This window comes from Kogia breviceps, chromosome 14, assembly GCF_026419965.1.
Source record: "Kogia breviceps isolate mKogBre1 chromosome 14, mKogBre1 haplotype 1, whole genome shotgun sequence".
In the NCBI taxonomy this organism is placed as follows: Eukaryota; Metazoa; Chordata; class Mammalia; order Artiodactyla; family Physeteridae; genus Kogia; species Kogia breviceps.
The window spans coordinates 62,299,237-62,313,726 of record NC_081323.1 but is presented as its reverse complement, the minus strand read 5'-3'; the positions used below and the strand labels follow the sequence as shown (position 1 = coordinate 62,313,726).

General features: G+C 53.3%; 1 protein-coding gene across 1 annotated transcript in view; it reads left to right on the top strand.

The window, feature by feature from the left end:
* Positions 1 to 14,490, top strand: part of LOC131741595 (uncharacterized) — a 161,058-nt gene that overhangs the window by 18,387 nt on the left and 128,181 nt on the right. Inside the window, exons 10-13 of the mRNA XM_067013704.1 lie at positions 3,490 to 3,593; positions 5,674 to 5,839; positions 13,324 to 13,509; positions 13,638 to 13,790. Coding sequence (XP_066869805.1) covers positions 3,490 to 3,593; positions 5,674 to 5,839; positions 13,324 to 13,509; positions 13,638 to 13,790 — 609 coding nt within the window. The remainder of the gene's footprint in view (positions 1 to 3,489; positions 3,594 to 5,673; positions 5,840 to 13,323; positions 13,510 to 13,637; positions 13,791 to 14,490) is intronic.

The window sequence follows — 14,490 nt, the reverse complement described above, 5'->3', positions numbered from 1 at the left end:
GATGTACATTTCAATGCTTACATTCTGGCTGAGGGGGGGAGAATAGACTGAGGGCCAATGGGATGCCAGAATTCAGGTTAAGAGGCTGTTACAGTAACCCAGGTAGGAGATGAAGGAGGCTTGGTCTGGGGTGATAGCAGGGCGGGTGGGGAGAAGAATCAGATTCAGATATATGTGGATAAAAACATGTCTAAGAATATGTTGAATAGGTATAAATATGTTGAAAATGTCATCCATAAATATAGACTAGTATATATGCACATACTGAATGCATATTGAACACTCACATGTACACACACATTATACATTTTGCATGTGTATAGCAGAGACACGTGTGCAGCTGGCTGTTTACCGTTTCAGGGACCGGGAGGGAGCCAAGGCCCATGCTCATTGCTCTCTGGAATCCTTGATCTAGTGGGCCTCACGGGAGTCAGAGAGCAGCCCCAAGAAAAGGGCCCTCAGCCCTGCGAGGTGTGGTCCAAGCCCACCAGCTAGTGGGTGACAGAGCTGGCTGTTAGTCCAGGCAGCCCGGCCCACAGCGGGGATCCTCACCCTGGCACTCCTGACTCCTTGGGCTGCCTTGTGCACTGTCGGATGTTCAGCAGCATTCCTGACCATTACCCACTAGATGCCAGCATCACCCGCTCGCAGTCATGATAACCCAAAGTGTCTCCAGAGGTTGCCAGTGTCCCCTGGGGAGCACGATCACCCCCACTGACAACTGCTGCTCTACATCCTGTGTGCTGCCTCCTCCCATCTGGCCCCCTGACTGGGCATTTCCCCTGGCAGAGGTGGCTCGGGGCCAGGCATGCTGTGGGCCTGTGTCTCCTCCCCTCCTGGAGACTGGAAGTGCCTGCCCCAGAGGGTGCAGGGCGGCTGTCCTGTATTTATAGTGCTAACAAGGAAGCACATTGTTCCCACTAGGGAGGTCCCCTGGGCTGGGGGTGAATTACCAAGGACCTTGTTCCTGAAAATGGCTTTTCAGGGTTGCCTTGGTGCACATCAAGCAGTGCTTTGGCCTCCCCGGGAGGGCTGAGGGCCTGCCGGTTACCGGCGGGGGGCGGGGGGGGGGGACCGACCCCATGGGCTTCAGCTAAGAATGCCTTTGCCCCTCCCCATTGCTGATGGGCAGGAGACAAGACTGGTTTTTCAGTCTGGAAACAAAACCAGGACTCAGGACTCAATAGAGAACAAATTCCCCAGACTGACCCTCTGCAGAGAGGGCCCCCCCCCGAGTTTCCACGTGGGGGGGCAGCGGGCTGGGATGGCCAAGAGTCTGATGGAGTGAAGGAGAGGATGGGGGGAGAGAAGCAAGGCGGATCGGGCCCCACCCCCTCCCAGGACTGCCAGGGAGGATGCCTGGGGAGGGCACAGCTCCTGACACCATCCGGGTTGCTCGTAATAGGACACCCAAGTCACAGATACTGATTCAGCACCGACTGTGTACAGCAAAGTGTGGACGGTGGTGTGCGAGGCTGACTTGTACCGATTTGCCAGAGCCAACGGTTAGATTCCAGAAATCCTGCAGACTGGTTGTTAAACGGCATTACTAAAGACTAAGTTATACCGACTTACAATGAAAATGAATCATATTTGAAACAAAGGTAATGAATACTCAAAATCATCGCTACCTAGTTATTTTACTGCATTTTTATCTTTGCACCGGAGGTTATTTGCATCTACCGCAGGGTGGACCGATGACGCAGTGCCGTGCTCCTGCACAGTGATTCCCACGTCTGCGTTCGGTGATGGCACACGGGCATCTGGTGATGGGCTGCAGTGGGGGTATTCACACCTCAGAAACCGGCAAACAGGGCTGACTTTTCTTTTTTCCCATGGCCTTGAGTGTAGGACCCTGGTTAAGAGTGTGTGTTCAAGTCTCGCTCTGCCACTTAGTAGCTCTGTGTCCACTGGCACCCGACTTAAATGCTCTCTGTTGAGTGAGGATAATGACGGCCCCTCACAGGGTTAAGGTCAAATGAAATGGTGCCTGCAGCCCCTGGCACACAGCTGAGGCTCCAAACAGAGTAACCGTTGTTGTTGATGTTATTATCGTTTGCATAGATGTTGTGCCCAGGAGGCAGGAATGACATCCTCCTTCCTCCACCCTCAAGCCTTCCAGGATGAGCTGCTACAGCCCCCTCCTGCTGTGTTTGGCTCTGGAAAGCTGGTCCTGAAGCCAACACTTGCAGCCTGAGGCCTCCCAGAGCAGGAGGCATGCTCCTGAGTGGATACCCAGCCAGGCCCGGCGGCTGCACACGTGCTGGAGGTCTTAGAAGCACATGTGTTCTGAGTCTAGGGAATCACAGATGATGCCCGGGCAAGGCAGCCACCAGCTGGAGGGAAATGCACCAGAGCGTGTCCGGAAGGCGGCAGGGTTCCTGGGGTCGCTGCCCCAAACTAGGCCGATGCTGGTCAGGGCCACTCTAAAGGTGGTGGTCGGCCCCAACAGGGGGCTGCTTGTGTGTCCTGCATGAGGAAGGAAAGGCAGAACGAAGGGTCCCCACTGGCTCCACCAGCCAAAGGCACACGATGGGGATGCTGCCCAGACCCTGGGGGCAGACATGCTGGTGAGAAGGGAGGGGAGGGTGGGCTAGGCTGGCCTGTGAGGGGCCTGTTTCGCGTTTGCGTCTTGCTGAGGTCAAGCTCTGTGCACGAGGACTCAGTCCCAGCTGCTCAGAGCAGAGGAGGCCTGAGGTGAGGCAAACCCGTCCCAGCAATAGTGAACCCCCGGCTGGGTGGGGTGAGGGCTCATTCTTGGCCTTGGCCAAGCGCAGCAGGAAGCCAGGACCTCATCACTCTTTCTGTGGCTTTGGGTTCGGGCCGAGGCCATGAACCTGACACTGAAGAGGCACCTGGGAGGGAAGGCAGGATGTGGGGTTGGCATCCCAGACCAAGCATCTCCTGAAACCCGAGAGGTGTGGGCTCTGAATAGAGTCCTTTATTTCCTTGAGTTTTTGGAGACTTGGTTGACTGTGCTGGTCAGACCTGCAGACAAGGGGCAAAAACTGCAAACCTCTGTTGATTAGCCATCACTGCTCATAACTCTGAAAAATGTTCACATATTTTTTTCATTAAAAATATCAGGAAAGATGGCTATCTCACTAACTTTGTGAAATATGGTGACTCATTATAATAACTAGATTATAATCGTAGTGAACATGTATTGAGCTTTTATTAGAGCATAAAGCCCACAAATGTAGATGCCATGTCTCTTCTTCACCCACACATCCCTGGCCCCTAAAGCATGCCTGGCATGTCGTAGGTGCCCAATAATGCTTATTAAATTAAAGGAAAAAAAATGGGCCAGGCTGAGTGCCGGGAGCTGGGATTCAGTGGAAGGAAGCCCAGGCGAGCAGCCTCATCTCTTTGGGTCTGTGACACCATAGGCAGGAGATCCTAGTGTTCCCAGCCATGCCTGGAGGCAAGGAGATGGATGGGGTGACCCTTGCAGTTGGGGCCTCTCACACGTTCCCCTCTGATTTCCAGGCTGCAGAGCTGTTCCTGACGCTGGTGTCTGAGCTCCGGGGCCTCTCTGCGGATGAGCTCATGGAACTCTGGGAACATTCTTTTTTCAAATGCCGAGACAACTGGTAAGGACCTCTCCCCGAGTCGGGGGCTGGGCCAGGAGCTGCCTGGGAGTCCTGGTGGGCTGGGTAGTCTTGATGCTGTCCTAGGTCCCCATTGAGAGATGGATGGCGACATTTCAGCTCATCCCTGTGATACTGACTTGTTGTCCTTCAGTCTGGGGACGTCTGCCAAGAAGGCGATTAAGAGGGGAGCTTGGAGGGTTCCCACGGGGGCTTTGGGAGACTGGAGGCTGCAGGACCTGGCTGGATAAAGACAAGCATTGTTCCCTCCCCACACAGGGATCCTCTTGCTGAGAGCTGCAATTAGCATTCCAATGCGCCTTGGGTACCCTTCTCCTGGGGGTGGAGGGGTGCTGGGCAGGGCTGGGGTCCCAGCCTCAGAACCTGCTGATGTGAGGCCAGCAAGGGGTGTAGAGAGACCCCCCCAAGCGTGGAGGGCAACCTCTGAGGACCTAACTCCATCCATTGAGGGCTGTGCAGGGGAAAGCTTGCGGCTCCTTCCCCGTGTCCAGCCGTTCACTGGGCCCCTGAGATCCGGATTTCAGGCTTGTGAGGTTTTCAAAGGCTCTCAAAAAGATTTTTGAGACCTGAAAAAATTTTATCGACTTGGAACTATGAAAGACCCCCATCCCCAAATCAAGATTACCAAATGTCTAATTGAATGACCACCAAACCTAGTAGCTAATAATGCACAGATACCTTCCAAGTGTTTTATCTCTTATTCACTCATTTAATCCTTACAATGACCCCGTGAGGTAGGTGGTTTTATTATTCCCATGTTACAGCTGTGGAAGGAAACCAAGGCACAGAGCAAGCAGTTAGGAAGCTTGCTGAGGTTACACAGCAGAGTCGGGAGTTTTGACCCAGATGGTCTGTGCTGCTCCATCGAATTCTTATGGGCTTAAAGATAAATGATATTTGACTTGGGCACATTTCAATTATCTTTGGTGTAGGAAGGGGCCCCTGAGTCTTCCTGTGGAGCTGCCTGTTCCCTTCGTGACTCACCCTACTTGTCACTCGGGATTTTCCCACAAGCCCCTGTGTCTCACTCGTCTACCTCGATGTCGGGAATCAGGGAGAGGGGAGACCCTCCCCAACTCTAGACGTTTCCAAGAGGACTGACACTCTTGAGAGATTTTTCTTGCCCTCACCTCCTCCTCCATTTCTGCCCAGAGGCTGGTTTTCCAAGGCCCAAATCTATAAGGAAAAGAGAGGAAACACAAGGGCAAGAGATAGGAAGGACAGGTAGGACATTCTTCAGATGAAGTGGCCTGTGTTCCTGAGGGCTCACACTCATCTTGGGGCTCGTCTGGTCATCAGCATTCCCATTTTATAGATGAGCAAATTGAGGCCAGAGGCTATTTATGGGCAGATGGTGTGTGTGGAGCGGGGCAGTGGGGGTGCCTGGTCCTTTGTGGCCATGGATGCCACTCATCAGGGTTGATGGGGTGGGGGGGTCCCAATCTACCCCACCCCCCCTCCGTGTGCCCTGCTGCCTCGTGTGACCCCAGCTCTGGGAACCTCCCGTTTCTACTGTGACCTATGCACCCACCCCCGTTCAGTCATCATTTTCCTGTTTAGACCCGTCATTGTGCAAAGGTTGGAAACCTTTCCAGAACTTCTCAACCTTTCCGTAATCTTAAAAAAAAAAGGGAAAAGATCCTGATGTTGGGCTGAGAGCATTAGAGGTTTAATGGGAGGCAACCTGCTAATTGTTGATTCCTGTTCTATGCAAGGGGTTCTCACCCTACGTGGTGACCATGGTTGGTTTCTGGAGAGCAGTGGGCAGGGACTCATGTCGCCCCAAACCGCTGTGTCTCCAGGGTGGTCAGAACTGCAAGGGTTTAGACTGGGCTGCTGGTGTCTCTGTGGCCCTAAGAGCACAGGCCCCGGCCAGGCTGCTTGGCTCCCAGGCCCGGCTCGGCCCCTTCCCGGGGGTATGAGCATGGACAGGTCCCTGCTGTACCTCTCTGAGCCTCCGATCGCTCCTGGATGACCTGAGGCTTCAGCAGAGATGTCCTGGAAGGCTCCTGGGGTGTGTGGGTCGCCATCGTGATGTTCCCTGGGCCTCTCTCCATCTCAGGCAACCTCTGGTGGACGCCCTGCCCTCCTGTGGCACCAAGCCTTGCGTGAGCCTCATGGCGGAGCTCATTGTGTCCGGGGAGTTGGAGGCAGATGAGACAGAGGCGTGGCTCTGGTCACTGGCCTTTGTCCCGCAGCCCACAGATGCCATGGTCCACGCGCTGCTGGTGAGCCTCTGCATACCGCCCCATCCCGTGTTATCCCTCCCCTGCTCCACTGCTGATTGGATGCAGTGGGGAGGGCTGGGGGAACCTGCTGTCCTCCGGCTTTGTGCCAGTGCCTCGTGGGACCAGTGGAGGAAGGTCAGAGAAATCTGGGTTTGAGTCTCAGCAGTGTCCCTCCCAGCTGTGTGATCCTAGGCAAATGACTTGACCTCTCTGAGCTTGTTGTCCAATCTGTAAGATGGGGATGGAGCAGTACTTCCCTCTTGGGCTCATGGTGAGAAATGAGATGCTGAATGTGAAGGAATTCTCCTGATTCCTGGCACAGAGTCCAAGCGCTTTAAATTAGAGCAGCTATTATTCCCGTAATCAAGCATATTTAATGAATCTTGAGATTAGGAAAGCATGTGAAACTAGGCCAATAATTTCTGACAACACAAGGAGGTCTTGTTTAACCCCCACAATGCCTCTATGAAGTAGGTGCTTTTATTACTCCCATTTTACAGATGAGGAAACTGAGGCCCAAGGAGGCTGGGTAGCTGGGTGATGGAGCTGCCGTGCCTTTCCCTTGGACCATGGGGGGTGTCCTCACTCAGCTGGTGGTGGGGTCATTTGTCACTCCTCACCCTGCTGTCCCAGACTGGTAGTGGGCCAGGATTCAGAGGTCACCAGTGGGGAGTGGAAGGGGTGATGGGCCAGCCAGGGTCCCTGGACCCCTGTGCTGGCTGATGAGGGGGTCTCCAGCAGGATCTTTCAGTCCCTCATGCTGGAGGGGCTCTGGCCACTCTCCAGTTGGAGTGTAGGGAGCATTCACCCCTGGCCTGACCCCTGACCCACAGCTCCAGAGTTTGCAGTGGGGCTATTCCAGGCTGTGTGGTTGGCTCCATTCATTAGGGAATCGGGCACTGACTTGGAGCCAGGCGAGGGCCGGGCCCCAAGGGGCATCGCCCATAGCTCATGGCCTAGCAGGTGACACTCTGGCCATAGGGACATCAGCGCCATCCAGGGCCTGTGGGGGCTCAGCCAGTGCTGGGCAGGGTCGGGCTCCCTATTCCTTCTTTGTTTGTTCGGCATGAATGCAGTGACCAAAAGCACAGTCTCTGGTGCTTGATCCCCCTGCTTCAGAACCCAGCCCTGTCCCTACCAGCACGACCTCAGGCAACATGCTTCACTGTTCTGTGCCTCGGGTGCCCATCTGTGCGGTGGGGGTAACTCGTAGGGTGATGGTGCAGACTAATAGTTGTTATGACGTGGGCTAAGTGTTATGTACGCACTGGTGTCGCTGCTGTGACCGCTTAACAGGGACACGCCGTGAGCAGAGCAGGCGGGTCCCTCGGCTCTCTCGGAGCCCAGAATCTTCTCTCACCTGCTTCTCGTAGGTCTCGTCCTGCTAGACCAGAGCTGGCACTTCTCTGGACTGTATTTGCTTGTTCTCTCATGCTGTCACAAGGATGCACGTGTGCTGTGTTGGACATGAGCTGGGGATGCAGGCTTGCTTTGTGCAGCCTCAAGGGGGAGGTTGGGAGGGAGAAAGGAGTAAGAAAAAGAGGGGGGGGGGAGGAGGAGGGAGGGGGAGGGAGGAAGGCAAGAGATTATTTTAATACACTTTTTATTTTAGGATAATTTTAGATTTACAGAAAAGTTGCAAAGATAGTACAGAGAGTTCCTGTACACCCCTCCCCACTTCCCCCATTATTAACATCTTAAATCACCAGAAAGTGTTTGCCACAACTAAGAAACTGACCTTGCTACCTTACTGGTAACCAACTTCAGCTGTTCAGATCCTACGGCTTTTTCCACTAATGTCCTCTGTCTGTTCCAGGGTCCCGCCCAGGGTCCCACGTTGCACTTAGCGGGTGTGTGTTCTTACATTTTAAACTATACATTCAGGAGACTGCCCTGCTCTTAAGTATCCAGTTTGATGTTTTCGCATCTGTGTTCACCTGTGTAACCACCCCTGGACAAGATATAGGACATTTCCAGCTCCCAGTCGGTGACCCCAAAGGTCATGGTGATTCTGACTTTTCTGACCATCGCTAGGTTTTGCTTGCTTTTGACATTCACACCCATGGGCTCGTGTGCATCTGGAGTTTGGCTTCTTTCTCCCACATTCTCTGTGAGATTCTGTCCATGCCGCGTGCGCATGCTCACGTGTGTGGCGGGACTTTGCTCTGTTCTGTTGCTGGGCTGTATTAATGGTGTCTTTTGATGAGCAGAAGTTCTTCATCTTGGTGAAGTCCAGCTGATCAATCTTTTTCAGCTAGTGCTTCACCTTCCCAAGGTCATGGTGCTTCCGATGTTTTTTTTTTTTTCCTACCAGCTTAATTGCTTGGCCTTTTGGGGATGATTGGTTTGGATATGAGGAACTGGGTTTGGGACAAGATGAATGGGTGTTAAAGTCACATTGGAAAAGTGGTCATAGGCTTAGGGATGAGTTTATCTTTCTATCTCTAAAAATTATAAAAAAGAGAAAGTTGAATATTTTAAGCAGACTTGATTGAACTATTTTTTAAAAAATACTGTTTTATTATTTATTTATTTATTTTGGCTGCACTGGGTCTTAGTTGTGACATGCGAACTCTTAGTTGCTGCATGCATGCGGGATCTAGTTCCCCGACCAGGGATCGAACCCGGGCCCCCCTGCATTGGGAGTGTGGAGTCTTACCCCCTGGATCATCAAGGAAGTCCTGAACCAGACCTTTTTAAGTCAGAGATTTTGGCATTAAGATCTGGTGTTCTGGGCTCCCCTGGTGGCGCAGTGGTTGAGAATCCGCCTGCCGATGCAGGGGACACGGGTTCATGCCCCGGTCCGGGAAGATCCCACATGCCGCGGAGTGGCTGGGCCCGTGAGCCATGGCCGCTGAGCCTGCGCATCCGGAGCCTGTGCTCCGCAACGGGAGAGGCCACAACAGTGAGAGGCCCGCGTACCGGAAAAAAAAAAAAAAAAAAAAGATCTGGTGTTCTAACTCTTGTGAAATTGAGGGAGGCTGGCAGTTCTGGACAGACACCCAGGGCAGCCATCAAACGAGCAGGGTCATTACTGTCTGGACCCTGTCGGAGCCCAGGCCTGACACTTGCCCAGCTGTCCTAGCCCTGTAGCTCCCAGGTGGGGCCTGGCTCCCAGCAAACCAAGTGGCTCCAGCTGTCCTGCCCTCCCCACAGAGCCCTCCCAGGCTTCTGGCTCCATCTTTGGCCCTGGGAGGGCCCAAGTCTGCCCTGCCTTCCTGCTGGCCACCTTCCTGGGGCAGGGCGGGCAGAGGTGAAGGCCTCTGGCTAGCAGGAACCCTCATCCTGCGGGTCTGAGTGGCTTCTCGCAATCTTTTCATAACCCCTGCATCCCAGCCGAGCTCTGCTTTCCCTCCTCTGTGTTAAGAAAACAGAGTGTTTGTTTTCATTTGCCAAATCTGGAGTAACATTGAACATCCTTTTCCAAGCCACAGGTCCCCGTTCCTTCCGCAAAGGAAACACACACGCACACACACACGCACACACACACACACCCCAAGACTCACATACCTATACCCTGAAGACGGTTACATGGGAACATATGGGGACACACACGCACAGGAGGACACATATCCACACATACCCATGTATTGAAACATATTGAGACATACACACCAAGACACACACGTGTACCTGGACATGCAGATGTACTCACACAGACATGCCATACATGTACACATACACACACACCAGGACACTCACACGCAGGGACAAGTAGGGACATCCACTCACACCTGGACACCCCACCCCCCAGGATAAACTGGGACAAGTGTGCATTCACACACCGGGACTTGCATGTGTACATAAGGGGACACACCCACGTCAGTACATGTGCACACACACATCAGGGCACACTCGAATGAGTGCACACACACTCATTGGGGCATGTGCCCTGGGATATGCATGTACACTGAGACACGTGCACACCTACCCAGGAATGCACACACCCACAAACACTGAGATTCTAAAACACACACATGCTGAGATGGACACACACAGATACCCTTGCGTGGACACACAGAGCTGGTTAAGACCATGAGCCCAAGGGAAGAGCAGCTGGTGCAGAGGCTGTATTTCCCCCAGGCTGCCAGGCGGTCCCTGCTCTGGGCTGTAGGAATAATAGAGGCCACTGCCTGATGCCCAATGCCTGGGTCTGGTTTTCACAAATGAGCCCAGAATATGATTTTTTTTTTTTTGCGATACGCGGGCCTCTCACTGTTGTGACCTCTTCCGTTGCGGAGCACAGGCTCCGGACGCGCAGGCTCAGCGGCCATGGCTCACGGGTCCAGCCGCTCCGCGGCAGGTGGGATCTTCCCATACCGGGGCACGAACCCGTGTCCCCTGCATCGGCAGGCGGACTCTCAACCACTGCACCACCAGGGAAGCCCCAGAATATGTATTTTGAGAAACAGTGAGTGCAGGGGGAGGGCCCAGCCTGGGAACCAGACCCTACAGGGTCAAGTTTGGCTCTACCACTTTCTGGCTGGGTGACCTTAGGCAAGTTACTTAACCTCTCTGTGTCTCAGGCTTTAAGCAGGTGACATGTGTGCCCTATTAACAGCAGAGCCTGGCACATAGGGAGCGCTATGTGTCTATTAAATAAAATATGTCTTTCTTGTTCTTCCTCCGAGAGGCCTAGAACCAGCGCTCCCCTCTTCTGATCCCCCCGCCCCCCCCCCACTTTTGTCTTCTTCTCAGCTGAAAGCTTCAGTGCTCTGGGGTAAGGGTGGCTGAGCGTCTGGGGGAGCTCTGCTGAGCAGCTGGAATGACCCTTCTCTTACTCAGCCTGGGCTGAGTCCCTGCCACTGAGAGGCCCCCGGAAGAGAGGGGCCTGTTTGAGCTGGGTGGGTTGGGCAGTCTGACCCCCAGAGGAGGGCTGGGTCTCCTCCTGCTCCTCAGGGAACCAGACCGAAAAGGTCCCCAACATGTGCTGTGGGAGAGTCTTGATTTTCAGGTAGTTTTCAAGCTGATTGATAAACATAGCCATTATTAAAAATTAAATGATCTAAGCTTGCAGTTAGAGAAATCATATTAAAATAAAGATACGAGATGGATAATTTTTTTATTTATTATTTATATTCGGTTGCATTGGGTCTGTTGTGGTGAGCAGGCCTCTGATTGCGGTGGCTTCTCTTGTTGTGGATCAGGGGCTCTAGGCGGGTGGGCTTGAGTAGTTGTGGCACCTGGGCTCAGTAGTTGTGTCTTGCAGGCTCTAGAGCGCAGGCTCAGCAGTTGTGGCACAGGGGCCTAGCTGCTCCGCAGCATGTGGGATCTTCCCAGACCGGGGCTTGAACCTGTGTCCCCTGCATTGGTAGGTGGGCTCTTAACCACTGCGCCGCAGGGGAAGCCCTGAGAGATGGATAATTTCTAATGCTCTTACTATGCGGTCCCGTGTCCACACTCTCAGGCTTATTTGCATTGCTTGTGTCGTGTGTGGACCAGTCATAGGAGGTGTGCCTGCTGCTGACTCCCTGTCTCTTCCCAGATCCCTTGTAGTGACTCAGCTCAAATTGGCCAGGGTGGGAGCATTTACACCATGGAAATTGGCAAGCACTATACACAAAGGACTTTCTTATTTCCTGGATCTGTGTTACCAAACTCAGGTTCAGCTGCTCACCACTAAAAAGCCAATAATTCGAGAGGCAAGTGTCAGTAGAAAGGAAAGTTGCTTTAATCAGAAAAGCCGGCAGTCTGGGGGGAAGGTGGACTTGTGTGTTGAGACCAGCTCTGAAGATTCTGCTCAGCCATGACAGTTTTTTTTGTTTTTGTTTTTGTTTTTGTTTTTGTTTTTGTGGTACGCGGGCCTCTCACTGTTGTGGCCTCTCCCGTTGCGGAGCACAGGCTGCGGACGCACAGGCTCAGCGGCCATGGCTCACGGGCCCAGCCGCTCCGCGGCACGTGGGATCTTCCCGGACCGGGGCACGAACCCGTATCCCCTGCATCGGCAGGTGGACTCTCAACCACTGCACCACCAGGGAAGCCCCATGACAGTTTTTAAAGGGAAACATGGCGGGAGAATCTCAGTGAATCACTGGGACAGGAGGTTGCGTTCTGCATTGTTCTCTGCATGCAGACTGGCTGACTCTCTCTTCAGATGTCATCTTGCCTGCGTGATCTGCTTGCAGGATTCCTTAGGGGGCTATTGGGGGTAGAGAGCTAGTCATTCTTTATTCTTACTTTCTTCTTTATTCGTACTTCTTTTTATCTAGGAAAAGAATCAACAGGTTAGGCAAGGCATGGTGTGCATTCAGAAAAGCATACGTCAGGAGGAGTTCGTTTTAACTGCTTAGTGATCTCATTCCTATAATTAGGCTTTTAGGGTTAGAGGGGGGACAGAAATGGGTGAATAGGAAAGGGGCAAAAGAGCTGCTTTCATCAGTAGGTGGGCTGGGCAGTTGCTAACCATTTACCCTAAAGGTACTGGCCGTGCCTTTCCATTTGGGTTCTTTTGGATTGGACCCAGAGCCACCTCTGTTAAAGACAGTCTCCACTCAGAGCACATCGTTTCCTCTTTCCACCTTTTTGCCCAACTTCCTATCGAGACCCTGTGAGAAAAGCAAAGCCAATGCTGGGTGCCCTCAAGCCCCCACCAGGTCCAGGACAGCATGGTCCCAGTCGCCCCAGCTGACAAGCAGGAGGTTCAGTGGCCTGGGAGCTCTCTCAGCCCTTGCCAGTTCAAACCTCTCACTCCCAGAACTGGGGGCAGGTGATGCCATTTGGAGAAAACCAGCCTAGTTGGGCGGCAGGACACAGCTTGTCTGGTTTCCATCTCCCCTGCTGTAGACAGGGGACTGTGACCATTACTTGCAGATCCTGAGGTCCCAGGAGACATGGTTGGTCTCTCGTGCAGCTTTACAGAAGGGCATAAAAAGCTGGCTTACTTGTTTTGCCCATTGATCACAGAGAGAGAACTTTGGTTTTATTTCTTACACATTTCATATATCTTGCGAGGTGGCAGAGCCGTGCCACCGCCTGGGGTGGGCCCTGACACTTTGTCGGAGATTCTTCATCATATTCCACCCAGAAAAACCTCACCATCCCCACCCTGCTCCCCCAAACTGGTGGTTTAGCCCAGGGTTTCTCAACCCTGGCACTGTTGACATTTGGGGCTGGATTCTTTGTTGTGGGGTGTCCGGTGTCTTGGAGGAGGTTTAGCAGCATCCCTGGTCTCTGCCCACTAGATGCTAGCAGCACCGTCCCCCATTTGTGACAACATCCCATCTCTAGACATTGCCAAATGTCCCCTGTCCCCACACCCTGAGGTGTGGTTCTCCATCCTCGATGCACATAAATGGTCATCTGGGGTGTTTTAAGAAATGCTCCATGCAGGTCCCACCATGGACAATTTATTCAGACCCTCAGGGGTGGGGGGCCGGGGCCTCTGTATTTTTAGGAAGCACCCTAGATCTGCACATGGCGAGACCCGTGAAGGACCACTTACCAGGCTTCTCGGCTGGGGTCGGGGGGCCGGTTTCTGTCCCCAGCCACTGCTTCAGATCCCGGAGGCCAGCCCCAGCGCCTTCCTGGGCATCTCAGCTCTGGTGCATAACCTCTGTGTGTCTCTGGACGGGCCCTGCGGGCAGCTGCCTGGTGTTGGCTCCCTCATGAGGATCCTGGAAGACGCCTTGGGTGCCAACTGCACCTTCCCGGAGCCCTCGGATGCTGATCAGGTGAGGACAGCCCCATCCTGGGCACGGCCCCTTGATGGGGTCCCTGTCGAGTGGGCGAGCTGTAGGCTGAATTGGGTGGGCTTGGCATACCCATCAGGCCTCAAGGCCCCACCACCATCTTGTTTCAGCTCCAGCTCGTGCTGAAGGCCATTGGCAATGCCGGCCTGGCGGCCGTAGCTGTCACCCCCAAGCTGAGCACTTATGCGTCCCTGAGGAGCTGCCCCCCTGAGATCCGGCTGGGGGCCATCCAGGCCTTCCGGAGGGTTCCCTGCTCTGCAAACGTGAGCTTCTGCATGTTATTTCATTGTGGTTGTCATTGGGCAGTAGTGGGTCTCAAACCACTGTTAATTCACTTCTTTACTGGCTCAATCATTCATCACATTTACCGAGCACCTGCTATATGCTGGGCACTGTGGTAGGTACTTGCGTGAACAGGTGTCCAGGTCTCTGTTCTCATAGAGCCTGTGTCTATGTGGGAGACATATATTTATCAAATAAATATACAAATAAGTATATGATTACAAACAAACTATATATAAGCCACCTGTGCTGCAAATGCTCTGGTTCAGGGGTCGGCAAGACATGGTCCATGGGCTACATCCAGCTTATTGCCTAATCTTGTATGTATAGTTTTGTTGGAACACAGTTGTGCCTCTTCATTTATGTGTGGTCTGGGCTGCTTTTTTGCTACGACTGCAGAGTTGAGTAGTTTGCGAGAGAGACTGCATGGCCTGCAAAGGCAAAAAAAAATTTGACTATCTTTCCCTTTACAGGAAAAGTTTGCTGACCCCTGTACTAGTGGGTCCTGTCTCACTTAGAGTCAAAGCCAGAGTCCTTATAATGACTTATCAGGACCTGTGATCTGACCACTGACCCACTAGCACCTCTTGGCTTCACCTCCTACTTCCCTCACCACGCCCCCAATCCTCATCAGCCACGCTGGTCTCCCTGTTGTTCTTCAAGCCTGCAGGGCTTATTTCT